Here is a 15,322-nt window from a genome sequence, read left to right on the forward strand (position 1 = left end):
AAAAATGGAAGCCAGCACAGCTGAGCACCCATGTCGCGAATGACGTCTGCGGCTCCGCTAGCACGCTTTTCTTAGCTTCCAGGCCTCTCCGATCCAAGCAACGCGAAGCTGCTCGCGACTTGGAGAAAGTCAACACACACAGGGTAGTTCCCCTGGCATCAGGATACGGCGGGAAGCCCCAAGTTGTCAATTGGGTTGAGGTTGGAAATGGTCCCTGATCAGCATGTCATTCTCCGTTTCCCCCTTCCTTGAAGACGGGGCCGTTGGAAATGATAATTTGTAGGGGCTACAATATTCTAGGTAACGGAGGCCTTCCGTCGACAGCAACACTTCCTCCTAGCCCGAGGTATGATGAGCATGGGATATGTCTATTTTGCGCTTGCATTACATGGTATGAATACACAAAGTCGTACATTGCCCTTCAAAAGCGAAAGGCAAACCAACCTCAACCCTCTTCGCATGCGCCTCTAAACTCCCATTATCCCAGATGATACTAGACTAGCCAGTCGCTTGACCGTGATCGCCGTCGTTGCGCCTGTCTTATCTCCTCCCTCTCTCTCCGTCTCCCTCTCTCTGTCTATGCCATATGTCAAATCGTACAGAGCAATGGTACTAAAAGTTGTAGAAATTTGCAGCAACAGGCTAGCTGTGTGTTGTTTGTCATTGTTCGTGGTCTGTTTTTATTTATTGCTGCTTCTTGTCGCCGTTGGCAGCAGTAGCATCGTGGGCGGCGGTGGGGACGACCTCGGAGGTCTTCTCGGTGGTGGCATCGCTGGCAGAGGCGGGGATATCAGAGGGAGCGTCGTCAACGGGAGAGGCGGCAGCAGGAAGCTCAGGATCCTCCTTGGCGGGGGTGCCCTCGGCGGCAGGGGCAGGGACAGAGCCGTTCTCAGCCGCCTCATCGTCAGCTAGCTCGGCGCCGTAGATCTCGGGGTACTTGCGGAAGCAGTCCTGCATGTGACTGTTAGGTAGTTAGCTCTCAATGTTCCACCAAATTCCGGTTGGACAAGAACGTCAGCCGACAGTTCGGGTACGTACGAGAACTTGTCAATGCAGTCCATGCCCTTGGGCTCCTCCTTGGAGTAGACGAAGCAGCTGAAAGCCTCCTTGAACTCCTCGCCGCAGGGGCCGTGGGCCATGCCACCCAGGCACGGGCAGTCCCAGTTGATCTCGCCGGTCTCGGGGTTGAAGGCGCCCTGGGCATCGGCCTCCTGCTGGAGAGCCTCAGGGGAGGCACCAGCCTCGGGGATGGCACCCTCGCTTGACTCGGACTTGGGCTTGGACTTGCCCTCGGGGATGGCCTCAGCCTGGGCTTCGACCTTGGTGGTCTGTTCCTCTACCGACTCGGAAGGTGTGGCAGGGGTGGCGTCCTTCTTGGCGGCAGCCTGGGCAGCCTTCCTGGCGGCAGCATGCTCGGCGGCCTGGCGTCTCTTCTCTTCGACAATGGCATCGACAGTGGGAAGGTCGGCGTCGGTCAGCTGGGAGGGGGCGGTACCGGCGGTCTCTGTGCGAATTGGCCCATCACGTATTAGCATTGGCGCATTGTGGTGTCAATAAACACGATGGTGAAGCTGAGGGCGCGCATGGCAACAAGGTTGGTATATAACTAAAAGGGGCGCATACCGGGAAGCTCATCGGAAAAGACGGGGCTGGTGTTGTAGTAGTAGACGGCAGCGGCGGCAAGACCCCATCGTACGGCGGCACCCTTCCATGTGCTCTTCTTGGGCGCGGCGGATGTGGAGGCGAAGCGGCGGGCAGTAGAGGAGACGAGGGCCGACGGGGAGGAGGTGGTGGTGGGCCGGATTGCGCGCAATGCGCTTTGCGAAGGGCGGAGAGCCGTGCGGTACATTGTGTCGGTGTCGGGACTCGAAAATCAACAAGACAGGCGCAAACGGTCGGAGGTTCAGTCGGGAAAAACGAGGGTCGGATGGTGCTTCCGCAGCAGCTCCACGGGTCCGGGAATCAAGAGGTTTGTCATCATTTCCCGGATCCGACCCACGTCGACCCGACAAAATTTCTGGCGATGCTCCAGTGCAGGCCGACCGCCGACCGACCGGGGCGGGCCAGGGCGCTGTTACTCCAATTCGCTATCCGATTGGTCACATCCGCTTAAAAGTGGCACCCTCATCCTGTAGAATGCCATTGTTTGAAGCATGTGCAATATAGGAAATTGGAGAAGGCAACCACCAATACAAGGTGACAGGTGAATGAGAAAGAATAACAGGGCGTTTACATTGTCAAGTTTCCGCAAGGAAAGATGGAAAGTTTTGGCGAGGAGCCTCGAGGCAGCAAGACAATCCAAGTCTCGACTTACATCCCCAAAGCTCCAGTAGGGTTGGGGTTCGGGCTGACTGTGTGTGTAGCGTATCTCCGCATGAAGCTATTACAAGCTCGACATTTTACAAATGTTTGCTTCTGGTCGTCGACAGATTCATTGCGCCAAGTTTTGTATTGGAGAAAATGACCAAGCAAAATGAACTTAGAATTCCCGAAGTACACAAATGACGAGTATTCGGTCATGGAAGGAATTTAAAGTTTCTAGCCGCCCTACTATAAAAGACGGTCTTAATAGACATCGGTGATGGTCCGAACACCGGTACCCACCACATGCTGCAACGCCGGACAGCCCAACGGAAGCACCGAAACGGGCCCCGGGAAAGAAAGAAACAAAGACACTGACATCGACTGCCAAACCTACGAGTCACCACCGACCTAACTTATAATTCCTCATATACTGGGAAAGCTCAGATTAGTATCGTTTATTTTCAAGCAACATCTTCATCACATTCTCACAGTCCCGCTATTGCACAGGTTATCACCGAGCCTTACGTTCACCATCTATCTATACCAAAGGAAGGGTGTGCAAATCATCCGGATCAAGTCATGAGCACAACCAACGACGACACCACACAGACAACCGGGGCGGCCGGTGATGACCATACTTTCGAATGGCATCCCCTCGATTTGATCAGAGATCATGAATATCAGAAGCAAGATGACTCAAACGATCAGTTGCAGAACGGCTCAAATGGAACAACAACAACCACTCACAAGCCCGGACGATTCGCACTGGTCGTCCTCAACCAACCACTTACTCATTTGGGCTTGGTAAAGCGTCTGTGGAAGAACGGTATGTTTTGTTTTGACATGTGAACACTTCAGACGGAAAAGAACAGGAAACGGGTATTAACATTCAACTTTCCACACACAAAAGCATCGATCCGCGTCGCCGCCGACGGAGGTGCAAACTGCCTGTATGACGTTGCTGGCAAGAATGGCGACCGTTACTTTGTAAGTCCATCCCATTCTAAACCTCGTAATCAACCCACACCCAAACTATCTCGCTAACAACAACCTCCAGGACGATCTCACAGCAATAATAGGCGACCTCGACTCCCTCACCACCGAAACACGCACCTACTTCACCACCCACTCATCCTCTTCCTCTGCCAAGAAGACCGCCATCATCCACGATCCCAACCAATACTCAACCGACTTCGGTAAATCCGTCGATTACCTCCGCGGTCCCTCCTGCTCCAAACCTGACGTTCCCACGCCCGACATCGTCGCTGTTGGCGGTCTCGGGGGCCGCGTCGACCAAGGTCTCTCCCAGCTTCACCATCTCTACCTCTTCCAGTCCTCGCCCACCTACGCCGACGGGAGGATGTACCTGTTCAGCGGGGAATCGCTTACCTTTTTGCTCAAATCGGGCACTCATCGTATCCGGGTGCGTGAGCCAGGCCAGGGCCAGGTCAGCGAGACAGAGAAGAAGGATGTATTTGCAAAATGGGTGGGCATCCTGCCGGTCAAAGAACCGAGCAGGATCTGGACGAAAGGACTAGAGTGGGATGTGGAGGATTGGCCGACTGAGTTTGGTGGACAGATGAGCACGAGTAACCATGTGTTGCCGGAGACGGAAGTGGTGGAGGTTAGGACGACGAGGGACGTGTTGTTTACTATTGCGCTCAGGGACGTTTAGGGGGCGTCTTCCTTTGGCGTGCTTTTGAGGAGACGTGTGACGGGGGATTGGTTGACTAGGCAGGGCATCACATGTACGAGAGCTGAAGATGGGAGCTTAGTATCTGCTATTCAATGGTTACGATCCGGTCATTTTTAATGGGTAGTAGGCACATGATGGATAAAGGGGAAATGGGGCATATGGTACCTTCTTTTAAATAGATGAAATTGTTTCACGCATTGCTGCTGCTGCTCCCCATGATATTAGACCATGTTTGTTTAGTTAAAAAGTAAACCAGACCAAGCCCAACACCCAAAACGCCGCGCTTGATGACTGTGAGACAGATGCCGCCGCCGTCGCCGTTGGGCCCCATGCCGCAATCTGACCGAACTTTCGCTAGTAGCCCTGCTCCTCCTCCGCTAATAATGTGATCCATGAACAAATTAGTTCCCGTCTCTCTGACTTTGCTCCCTTCCCATAAAAATACCATTCCTTAAACCACCATCATAGCAATAGCAGCAAGCTCACCTCAAATAATGCAACACCAACCAGCAGAACAAGAAGAAAACCACCACGCCTCCCCAAAAGATCCACTTATCCTGCTTTGCTCTCCTCTCAATCATCCTGATGGTATCGCCACTGATCCCCAGCGTGTTGCCGACCGAGTACAGCTTCCGCTGCGTGTTCTTCATGATCTCCCTCTGCTGGTTCAGATCGCCCAGCACCGCCTGGCCCCGCGCAATGTAATCGTCCAGCGCCGAGTGCGTGCTCCGGAAGAAATCCTGCTCCCGCAGCGCATGCTGCTCGCGACTCGCGTCCCCTGAGCCCAACACGCTGCTACTTTGCAACCTCCCCGCCTCGGCCATACTATTAGTCCTGGCGTGCGAATGTGAGCCTATTCCATATCCACCACTCGTCGCGGTCGCTGTCGCCGACGCCGAAGCTGACGAAGCATACGGGTTCTCAGGCGTACTAGCCACAAACGGTCTTCGACCCAATAATTCGGCGCGGTTCTGCGCGTGCATGTGTTCCTCGCGCTTGGACTTGAGCGCGTCCAGCTGCGTCCGGAAGTCGTGCAGTTCCGAGCGGAAGCTGCGTATCCTCTCGTAGGCTTTTTCTTGCTTGGCGGCGTTGAGCTCCTGCTTGGCTAGGTGGTTGTATTCGTCGATGGTCCGGTTGAAGGCGGTTAGCGAGGCGGAGAGAGAGCCCAGGGCGGCGGGCGTGAGGGAGGTTGGGTCGAGCTCGTGCTCGTGCGAGGAGAGGGCGGCGAGGTCTTTGCGGATTGAGGTGCTCTGCTTGAGAGCTGAGTTGAAGGTTGTGTTCTGGAGGGAGGAGGGCGAGTAGTTAGCTTGGGGACGTATTGTAGGTAGGGTTTACGATAAGACGTGAGAACCGTGATGGTGACCTGTTGTTGTTGTTGCTGCTGGGTCGCTTACCATGATGGGCTGACTTTCAGGGGTTCATTCGAGGATTGCTGAGTTTTGAAACAAGAGTAGCAAGCAGCGATGCCTATCGTTGATGGGAGTTGATGTGAGGAAAATATCGTGTATTAGAAGCTATAATGGATGGGTCTCGAAACGATGGACAAGGTAGAAAGGTAGGTAGCTTTCAAGCTATGGTCAAATGCTTCTGGAAGCTTTGCAAGGTGGCATCTGCAATTGTTGGAGTTGTGATTTGGAGAGTCTGGGATGTTGCTCATGGCTGTCTTGGCGGCCGCAGTTTAGCGCTGCGGGTGGGGTGTATCTAAGCTCCCCGCCGGGTCTGGGCGCAAGTGGGTTTGTGGGGAACTGTCAACAGTGGAGGAGAGAAGAACGGAGGGTTGGGGGTTGTCCGGAGGGTTGGGGGTTGTCCGTCTTCCTCCTCCACGTCAACGTCAACGTCAACGTCAACCTCATCTTACTTCTTCATCACGAGCGAGACGAACCGAAAGGCAATAATCAAGAGTGCGCTCTTTTAATGCTACATGCAAAGTCTTTGACAAATACGAACAGCGAGCCTGCGGGACAACGTCAAACGACTTTTCAGCTGCCCGTTTGACATACATACCGGTACCATGCGCATCATCCTGCGTCGGCAACACGTCGACGTGGAATTGGCCAATCACTAGCCGAGTCAGCAAAGCACGATGGCTGTCGTTGAGCCTTGTTTGGACTTCACATGGTGCTCAATATTTAGTCTTGGTATTCTGCGAAGCTTCTGAAAGATGCTTGTCATCCCATGAGGTGGTTGATCTAACGACACCCTTCCGCCTACGAGACCTACAAGCCCAGACCCCAAGCGCCATCGCATTCTCCCGGAACGTTGCCATCACACTGAGCCTGCCTCCAACGATTTCCATGTCACGTTTGAGACGGGCGAGTTCCATTTGTAACCCTGAGCAGACACGCACCGCGCCAGCCCATAGTCTGTCTCTTCGCATTCCAGCTGGGGCAGCTTGGTGGGTGCGACGCCGCTGAACTGGACCCTATTATTTTGCACCTTTGTCAGCCGATATTCCTATACCTAGAAAGCACGGGAAAGAAAACTTACGGATGTTCCGGATCAATGTCTATACAAACCCAATCCATCTTGATAGCAATCTCCTGTGTCTTATCATGATACCGGAACGAGGCAGTCTTTGGCGCAAGAGGCTGTTCACCAGCGCCAAATGAACCGGGATACCAGGTCTCGGCGTCACCCAACTTGACATCGTCATGGTAGACGAACACAGGGAAATCGAAGAGGCTATTCTGGGTGTTGAGATGCAGGTTGAAGCTGATGGCTGCCGAGCTTACGTCGTCACCCGTGCTCTTGTCGAGCTCAAAGTTGCTGAAAGCCCACGAAGGAGAGAGGACGGACGAAATGGTGCAACCATCTGCCGTTGGGATGGGATCTTCGATGGAGTAAGGGGCGAGGGCAGTTTTCGAAAGGACCTGACCTTGAACGGGAACGCCGTCGGCTTGGCAGTATGTGGTGGTCGACCCGGTGTCGCAGTTGAGAGGGAGAGTGGTGCTTCCTGTGCCTGTGATGCTTACTCTGTGATGTCGCACGGGATTAGCACTCTTTCTTCCACCAAACCAGACGGCCGATAGCTTACGGCTTTGCGGAATCCACATCGTCGCAGTACCACGTCTCGTTGATCTCAAACTTCCAGCTTCTTGGATAAAACACGGTGCCGGTTCGGATGTTATATCGGCTCTTGCGATCTGTACCGCCGCCGCAGTTGATTTGGATACGCGGATCTTCTCCTGGACCAGCAAGGAAGTAGTTCAGGCAACCAACTACGTGCCCAGTGGCTTCGTTGGTGACTTGGAACTGGATCGACTGAGACTGGATGGCAGATGACCCGTCACCTGTCTCGTTGATGAAGATGATGGTCCCCAGTGTCCACTTTGGCGTCTTGGAAAGGGCGCCACAGCCTGGGCTCTTGTGTCCCGGCGGTCCTTCGGCATACGCAGGTGTGATTGCCACAGGTTCTGAGAGCGAGCCCTTGACCAAGTCGACAGGGTTGGATGACTTACACACATCGCCGTTACAAACGAGAGCAACGGTTGCGTTGCCAGATGCCTCGAATTTCAATCCGTCGTATGCTTGACGTACTGACTGACGAGCAGCATCCGCTTTAGGGGTCTGTCTGTCATCGCAGTACCAAAATTCAGACACATGGACGATGGCGATGGTTGCTTTCGGCTCGACTGCTCCACCAAACGTCATTGCATATCGCGGGCCCGAGGCAAGGCAAGTGTAATAAGTGCCATCTTGTCCTTGACAACCTACGCTCAGAGTGTAGTTGGTTGCTCTGTTCACAAGCGTGTAATGCGCTTGGTATTTGGCAGGATTCGTGGTGAAATTGTGGACGAACCAGCTCGGGAAGGTGAAGGAGTTGGTGGTACAGCCTCCAGGAGCGGGCTGGGTCTGTGCCACTGCGCTGGCGGCGCCGAAAGCGAGGAATATAGACTTGAGCATGGCCGTGATGGTGTGTTTTGTCTCAAAGCAATGCAGTCAGACGAGCTTACTGGACAAGGTGGTTGGAGATGACAATGGCTTGATGGGTGAAGCAATCAGCGTGAGAAGACAAGGAAGAGCAAAGCTGCAAATCTCGTGTTGGCTGGCTCACATGCCCAGATGCCGCTTCCCCTCACCATTTCACCCGCTGCAGGTACCATGAAGCAATAAGGGGGACTTTAGCCTTTGAACGGGGCTAATACCGGGACTGGACCTTTCGGTACGTGCCGCTACCTCCGGCAATTGAGCCTCATGTTAAACCGGCTGGGCTATTTCACTCGGTGCCGTTTCAGAGACGGGACATATCTGGACCACAACCAGTGACGACGGCCTATGGTCAATGGTCACCACATAATGCCACGGAATACACGGCCAAGACTCATGGATATACTGAAGACAGACGGGATGTCGGATGAAAAAGAAGAGGGAACGTTGTCACTCCAACGTATCCACCCTCACCCTCTTGTTGGCATATCTTCACAACAACCAAGGCATCTCCGACTCTCGGTTTACCCTCCACCATAAAGAGTACTTTGATGACAAGAGCCCCAAAGTAGATTAGCAAGAGTGGTACATCCCCTCAACCCAGAGCAGGATGACGTACCGGCGACTACTGACTAAGCAAGCGTGATGGTCTCCGATGGACTCCGATCACGACTCATGCCCAATTCGGAAGGAGTTGATCGAGAGCGACCGGTCACCACATAGCCGCTAGTCTCCGATCTCGGTGCCCTAGTTGCAACTATTGCAGGAGAAGGAGCTTTCCGCGATAGGGACGCTCCTTCCATGACTCCGTCCTTGACACAGTCATACGCAGATTTCCAGGCTTCCAAGGCAGTTGCGAAGCAGACTGGCTCCGTTCTGGCAAGCACGACCAGATCCAACTAGAGAGGCAAATTCCGTCTTGCAAAGACTTCCACAACGCATCTGGGACACTCTCTCGAAACTACCTCTTTTCCCCCTTACATTCTTTCACTCGCATCTGGGCGCGTTTCTGCCCGCCCTCGAAAATCTGGTTCAAAGCCCATCGAGCTATCCATCTACTTACCTTCCACGAACAAGCGTTTCGTTTTGCACAATTAGGTTCCCGGACGCGTTGAGTGACATCCATCCTCTTTCTCAAGCACCGACAGCAACTGAACGGAAACAACCTCCATCATGTCAGCTTTCTTTTTATCCTGATGAGCGTCCTCGTCTCTGCCGATGGTTCGTACCAGAGGCAACGGGAATAACCACAATGCCCCTACGTTGTTAGCAAGTTCCTCCCATGGCTTCTTGCTCAGGGCATGACGACCTTCAATCTTTGCTCTCGAGCCCCGATATTCTCGGTCATCAGCCTCTTGGGAATTCTGTCACTCCAGGTAAGTGAATGGTGTACCAAATCTCCCAGCAGATGCTGACAGTGACTGCACAGCTAGGCTCTCTTCAAAACATTCTGTCCTCCATGCCATATGTGCCATCGAGAGACGCGGTCGCCAAACGCCAGTGGCTCCGAGATTGCGATGCAGAAGCCCTTGGAACAAAGCACAAGGACTGCGTCAATGCCGTCATGTGTTCGAAGACGGAGGAAGTTACCATCCCTCGAGTTACTTCTTCCATCGACACCCTGGGCATGACGGAGGTGTAAAGACCAGAAAGAGCTTGTCCAGTGACTAGCAACTACCAGGGCGGTTAGGACGTCGAAGCCGGCTCATGACCGCATCGACACATTTTGCCAACGCGCTCAACTTTCTCGCAAGTCGTGAGCATTGTCGATCGTGCGGTTGGGACCAAGAAAGAGTTCTTGTTGTTGGAGTACCGAAATTCGACGACTTTTGTCTGCTTGCTGCGTCTACCGACCGTCCATATCGGCTAGCCTCGATTGTCTCATCGCCCTAGCATTCAGTCAGCTGAGCTCACAAAACGACAACTCAACACCTCGAACGTCTCGGCTTCAGCCTTATGCCAATACGAGCCGTCACGCCATAACCCCCAAATATCGACGGCCACCAACAACACCATCAGTGGATTGATAAATCAGGAAATATGGAAAAGCCATCACTGCAAAGGGACGAACTGCAGCATTGTGGCTGCTAGCAGTCATCGTGATCGCCAGGTTTTGGGGGTAACCAAACCACCTTCCTAGCTAGGGAGCTGCAACACAACCACGAGCAATTCGTCAGGATAGCCAAGGATTCGCTCATGGCGACAATTCATCAAAGGATGTGATGGTGACGTCTTGGGCATATCGTCACTCTGGATTCAGGATTCAGGGATGGGGCTGTCGTACCCGCCTCGCACGGACCACATAACACGCTTTCCTTCATGGTGGACCTCGTCGTCGAGAACTTCAGTTGGGGACATCATGGAGATTTCCTCATGGCGATTTCACGAAACATATAAAGTCGCCTCCCCCAGATCTTCAATTCAGCCTTGAGACTACCATCCTGATGTTTCGATGAGTCAATTATCACGCCTTGGGGGAGGGATTTGGGGTCCATGGACAGGGGAAGGACATAGAGAGGCACAACTCCTTTTCGTCATTCTCGATTGTTGCATGGCTTCTGATGGGTCAACTGGACATCGGGATACCCGGACGCAAGGAAGAAAGGGAACGGCCATGTTGTCGTCGGCTTACAGAAGAGTGACAAAAGTTGGTGGCATGTCCGATGTCTGGTGATTGCCCGGTATTCTAGCATCAGGTACCGGCCGCTGGGATTGGGGGAGCTCCAGTAGGCTGCATTGCATTGGCTCCCATGGTCGTTGCCGCAATTCTTGGCTCTGAGCACGACATCGACAATTTTTCCATTTTGTGGACCATGCCCGCCCATTGCCTGTCGAGCTCGTTGCATGCGGCGACTGAGAAAGTGCCAAAAGGCCCCACAGGACCCGGGAATCCACCTGTGTCTCGGCCTCTGTTGCCTTCAACTGCATCGCATCCCGCAACCCATCAGCCCCATCTGTGATATCCCTTTCGAATCCCACACCACGCCGTCTTGGCTATGCCGGCGAAGCTTTCTGGATTCCATACGCAATACGGGGCCAGGACAGGACTCCCAAGTCAAAGAATTTCTGAGGAATTGTCCTTCCTGATCGAGATTCTCATTGCGTAAAAGCTGTCAGCCTTGCGTCCCTCTGGACATTGACCGCCTGGGGGTCGTTACACGCTACGTACTAGAACCTGGTTAGACCGATGTGCTCGGCAGGGTGTTCGATGGCGTGCGGCTCGTTGTTGCAAGTTGCATCCACCGAACGCAACTTTGGCAGGTTGACCACACCGAAAACTACAGCGCTTTTGGGTCCACCTCCGAAAGCTCCCCGGAGGTCCGGGATGCCTTGAGAGACCTCACCACAATGTCGCCATGGGATGACGCCAGGGCCGATCCCTGCGGGCCTCGCACACTCTCAAGCATCCCGCAGCGCCGCCACCCCGACCTTTATATCAAATGCTCGCAACTTATAAACCGTCAGTCGCCCTCTGCTCAGCGTCTCCTCTTCATTCAGTCATCAACATCAACCAAATCGTCAACAACCTTATCAAGGCCGAAGGGCAACAATATACATTATGGGTTCTTTTGACAAGTCCTCCGACCCGGAGGCTGTCAAGGCCACCCCTGTGGCGTTTAACGACAATGACAGTGCCGTCGTCGGTGAGGTCCAGGCAGCTGAGAAGTTTGCCTTTGGTGAAGACCGAAAGATCGGTATCACTGGTGCCGTCTTCTTGATTCTCAACAAGATGATTGGTACTGGTATCTTCTCGACTCCCTCCGCTATTTTCCAGGCCACGGGCTCTGTCGGTGTCAGCATTTTCCTTTGGATTATTGGTAAGTTTTAGCTACAAGCCTTGTTTCAGCCCTACAGTTGGGGATTCTCCATCTTGCTGGGACATGTCATCTCTTTTCTCTGGGGCCACTCCGTCCTAACCTCATCCCTACACAGGTGGCTTCTTGACCTGCTGCGGTCTCAGCGTATGGCTTGAATTCGGTCTTGCCATTCCTCGCTCCGGTGGTGAGAAGAACTACCTCGAGTACATCTACAAGCACCCCAAGTACCTCGCCTCCTGCGTGCTCGCCGCGCAGATGATCTTCCTCGGCTTCTCTTCTGGAAACTCGCTCGCCTTCGGTCGCTACATCCTTTACGCCCACAACGGAGAGGCCGAAGACAGCTACAAGGCTCGCGGTATTGGTGTTGCTTGCGCTACCTTTGCTTGCGCCCTGCACGCCTTCCTTCCTAAGTGGGGTGTCCGCTTGGTCAACGTCCTTGGTGTCTTCAAAGTTGTCATCGTATTATTCATCGTCTTCGCCGGTTTTGCCGCCCTTGCCGGTCATCGCCACGTCCCTGATCCCAAGAACTTCGAGCACTCCTTCCGCATTGAAACGACTGAGACATACGGCGGTGGTGGTGCTTATGCTTACTCCAACGCCCTGCTCAACATTGTCTACAGTTACAAGGGTTGGGAAAACGCCAATTACGTCATGAGCGAACTTAAGGATCCTCGCCGTACCTTGACCGTCGCCGCTCCTATCGCCGTTGCCGGCGTCACCGTTCTTTATGTCTTGGCCAACGTTGCCTATTTCGCCGCTGTCCCCAAGGGCGAAATTGCTACCTCTGAGGTTCTTGTCGCTGGTATTTTCTTCAAGAACGTTTTTGGTGAGGGCGCCGGTGTCAAGGCCCTTCCTGTCTTCGTCGCTCTCAGTAACTTGGGCAACGTTTTGGCTGTCGCTTTCGCTCACGCTCGTCTCAACCAGGAGTTGGGCAAGGAGGGTCTGCTTCCTCTTAGCAGGTTCTGGGGCTCCAACAAGCCTTGCAATGCTCCTGCTGCTTCGCTTTTCCTGCATTGGCTGGTCACCATCATCGTCCTGCTTGCTCCTCCTCCTGGACCTGCTTATAACTTTTTGGTCAACCTCTACACTTATCCTGGTGTCTGGATCAACGGCTTTGTTTCTGGCGGTCTTATCTGGCTTCACTTCTTCCGGAGAGATACCTGGAAGCCAACATGGCGCTGCTGGGAGCCCATTCTCGTCATTTTCTTCCTCCTCAACGTCTTCTTGGCTGTCGTTCCCTTCATCCCTCCTGTTGGAGACTGGAACGCCGAGGGCTACCCCTACTACGTCTTCCCCATCGTCGGTGTTGCCGTTCTGCTCCTTGGCGCCTTCTACTGGTTCGTTTGGACCAAGTTCTGGCCGTGGGTTCGCGGACACAGCATCGTGGCGGAGAGAATCGTCGACGAGGATGGCAATGAGGTCATCAGGTACAAGAAGATCAAGAGGGCATAAATGCTCTCTTGAACGCATATCACTATTACGGATTAATGATGTTTCTTTTGGGAGTTAACGGTTATTGTTTTTGGTTGGAACACACACTTTGTTTTGGCGGGCGGTTTTGTTCAAGATACCCTTGTTTATCACATGACGACTATCTTTATAGTATCTAATAACCCTATTCAACAGAGGGTCTGGCATCTTATTTGCCATCATCATTTTTTGGTTCCTTTCCATGCTGTTCATGTGACAAACGACGCAGTGCAGTTGAATGCTTTCCTGGGTTATTCTTGGTGTAATTAGCATTGAAAACTGATGTCAAACCAACGCCCATTTCCTTGCGCAATCACCTTCACACAATAAAGGGCCAAAACGTTCCAGACGTTGAACAACATTCATGCTATGATCAGCAACTTTTAACATCCTGGCAACTTCCAATTTCCAACGCAAGCACGCAATCGCTGAGATTTTTTCTGTGCACCTTGTCCCTTGAAACCTCACCGCCTGGAACGTTGATCTACCCAGGAACTACCCGACACTAACAGTTCGGCGAACGGGTACCATAGTTAGCGGAGATCCACCTTGTCTCCGAGCAACTTACAAGAAGCTTAGCGCCAGGTCCAGCGCTTACCCCTGAGAAATGTAAACAGACTGATCCCAAACAACAGAAGGGACGGACCCACTTGGTGGTTTGGGGTCAACGAGATGGGATGTGATGAGATGAATGGGACGGATGGGATGGATTATGGTTGCCAAAGGATTTGGAATGATGCTGATCAGTCGGATCGGATAAGGTTAAGACTGCTGCAGGGCCAGCGCATTGATAGTCAGGGCGCAGCAGAGGCGGACTTGGGGTTATCAAGTGTTAGAGTTGCGTTAATTTAGCGTTGGTTGGCGTTAGCAAGACACCAGAACGACGCCAGAGAAACACCAGAAAAATCTTGGAGAACGCGAAGAATGTCGCTAGTTTAGTTCGACACGTGCAAGACTTTTCGAGATTGAAGATGTGTAAGATCCAACGATCTAACGATCAAGACAGATATGGCGATCACCGGCAGGATAGCAAGCGGTTCGATACGGATACCGAAGACCTGGATGGAGTGCGAGTAAGAACCCCAACTCCCAGCTTCCCACCCGCATTGCGTGCTCGACAACTCCAGGGTTCAACCAAGCACATCTGATCAACAACTTCACCGGCTCGCCGCGTGTTCGAGGGTTCGCAGTTCGCATATCAAAACCCCAACGACGAAACCGCAAGCCACAATGCGGGGAGGAAATTTACATTTTACCGAGACACGGGGTTTATTCACTGGGATTCACAGGGCAAATTAGAGTTCGCACTAACGTTATCTTGCGCAATGCGTTGGGCAATGCGTGCGTTAGGGTTGGACGTTGTCGGGGCTTGTGGCTCGTGGCCCGTGGCTCGTGGGAGCTAGGGAGAATCCCAGGAACATAAAAGAAGCACGTGCTTGGTGAATCGACACAGATAAAGCTGGGAAGGAAAGCGATGATAATGGCAGGTTCCGTTGGCGGTGTTTTGGGGTTTGGAGAGTGGTGGGAGGGTTGAGAGTTGCCGTCCGAACTCTGGAACTGGAAGTGCTCGCTGGGGGTGGGAGCTTGGACTTTCTGACTCGTGCCCGAGCGGAGACGCAGGACTTTGACCCGGTAGTGAGTTTTAACGGGGATATCCTGTTCACGAAGAGATGGTGTAAACGGACGACGTGTGCCGGGATCGGAGGAGTACCGCACGCAGTACACTACCAATTTGTTCTTGAACACCATGATTTCATCGGTTATAACAGACTAGAAGAAGCCAATAATACATGCCCTAAATAGTTGGAGCATATACAGGTACGTTCGGATTGTTGTACATCCCCTAGACATGATGATTGGAGAACACAGTCGGAGTGTCTAGCTGTCTGGGAGGTATACTTGGCCTTTGGACCAGTACGGAACACCAGCCGTACACACGAAATACCGACACAGACACCGACAGCCAGCACCGAGAGCCGGACACATACGGAATCCAGAAAGAAGACAAGCGTGATAGGCTGAAACCATCAGTGGCTTGTGGGGAGTCGAGAGAAGCTTACGTAGCTCTGAGGTTGGCAGTGGGTTTCCATGGCAGTAGCTCGAGAAG

General features: G+C 53.1%; 5 protein-coding genes across 5 annotated transcripts; 2 read left to right on the plus strand and 3 right to left on the minus strand.

Annotated features, from left to right (window-relative positions):
* Positions 1 to 379: 379 nt before the first annotated feature.
* On the minus strand, positions 380 to 1,978 carry SMAC4_05634 (uncharacterized protein). Its single transcript, XM_003348490.2, has 3 exons — positions 1,624 to 1,978; positions 1,039 to 1,504; positions 380 to 961 (listed from the first exon to the last, which is right to left on the minus strand). Exons 1-3 carry the CDS (start codon positions 1,847 to 1,849, stop codon positions 685 to 687), a joined length of 969 nt encoding a protein of 322 aa, XP_003348538.1. The 5' UTR covers positions 1,850 to 1,978; the 3' UTR covers positions 380 to 684.
* A 432-nt stretch (positions 1,979 to 2,410) lies between these two features.
* SMAC4_05633 (uncharacterized protein) lies at positions 2,411 to 4,145 on the plus strand. Its single transcript, XM_003348489.2, has 3 exons — positions 2,411 to 3,130; positions 3,215 to 3,291; positions 3,362 to 4,145. Exons 1-3 carry the CDS (start codon positions 2,884 to 2,886, stop codon positions 3,977 to 3,979), a joined length of 942 nt encoding a protein of 313 aa, XP_003348537.1. The 5' UTR covers positions 2,411 to 2,883; the 3' UTR covers positions 3,980 to 4,145.
* Positions 4,146 to 4,384: 239 nt separating this feature from the next.
* SMAC4_05632 (uncharacterized protein) lies at positions 4,385 to 5,668 on the minus strand. The gene is made up of 2 exons (XM_003348488.2): positions 5,395 to 5,668; positions 4,385 to 5,280 (listed from the first exon to the last, which is right to left on the minus strand). Exons 1-2 carry the CDS (start codon positions 5,395 to 5,397, stop codon positions 4,483 to 4,485), a joined length of 801 nt encoding a protein of 266 aa, XP_003348536.1. The 5' UTR covers positions 5,398 to 5,668; the 3' UTR covers positions 4,385 to 4,482.
* A 597-nt stretch (positions 5,669 to 6,265) lies between these two features.
* SMAC4_05631 (uncharacterized protein) lies at positions 6,266 to 7,903 on the minus strand (the record flags this gene model as incomplete). Its single annotated transcript, XM_003348487.1, has 3 exons — positions 6,266 to 6,422; positions 6,488 to 6,973; positions 7,035 to 7,903. The coding sequence occupies 3 exons, from the start codon at positions 7,901 to 7,903 to the stop codon at positions 6,266 to 6,268; spliced, it is 1,512 nt and encodes a 503-aa protein (XP_003348535.1).
* A 3,520-nt stretch (positions 7,904 to 11,423) lies between these two features.
* Positions 11,424 to 13,496, plus strand: SMAC4_05630 (uncharacterized protein). The gene is made up of 2 exons (XM_024655760.2): positions 11,424 to 11,745; positions 11,861 to 13,496. The coding sequence occupies exons 1-2, from the start codon at positions 11,487 to 11,489 to the stop codon at positions 13,195 to 13,197; spliced, it is 1,596 nt and encodes a 531-aa protein (XP_024511592.1). The 5' UTR covers positions 11,424 to 11,486; the 3' UTR covers positions 13,198 to 13,496.
* Positions 13,497 to 15,322: the final 1,826 nt, after the last annotated feature.

This window comes from Sordaria macrospora, chromosome 3 (assembly GCF_033870435.1).
Source record: "Sordaria macrospora chromosome 3, complete sequence".
In the NCBI taxonomy this organism is placed as follows: Eukaryota; Fungi; Ascomycota; class Sordariomycetes; order Sordariales; family Sordariaceae; genus Sordaria; species Sordaria macrospora.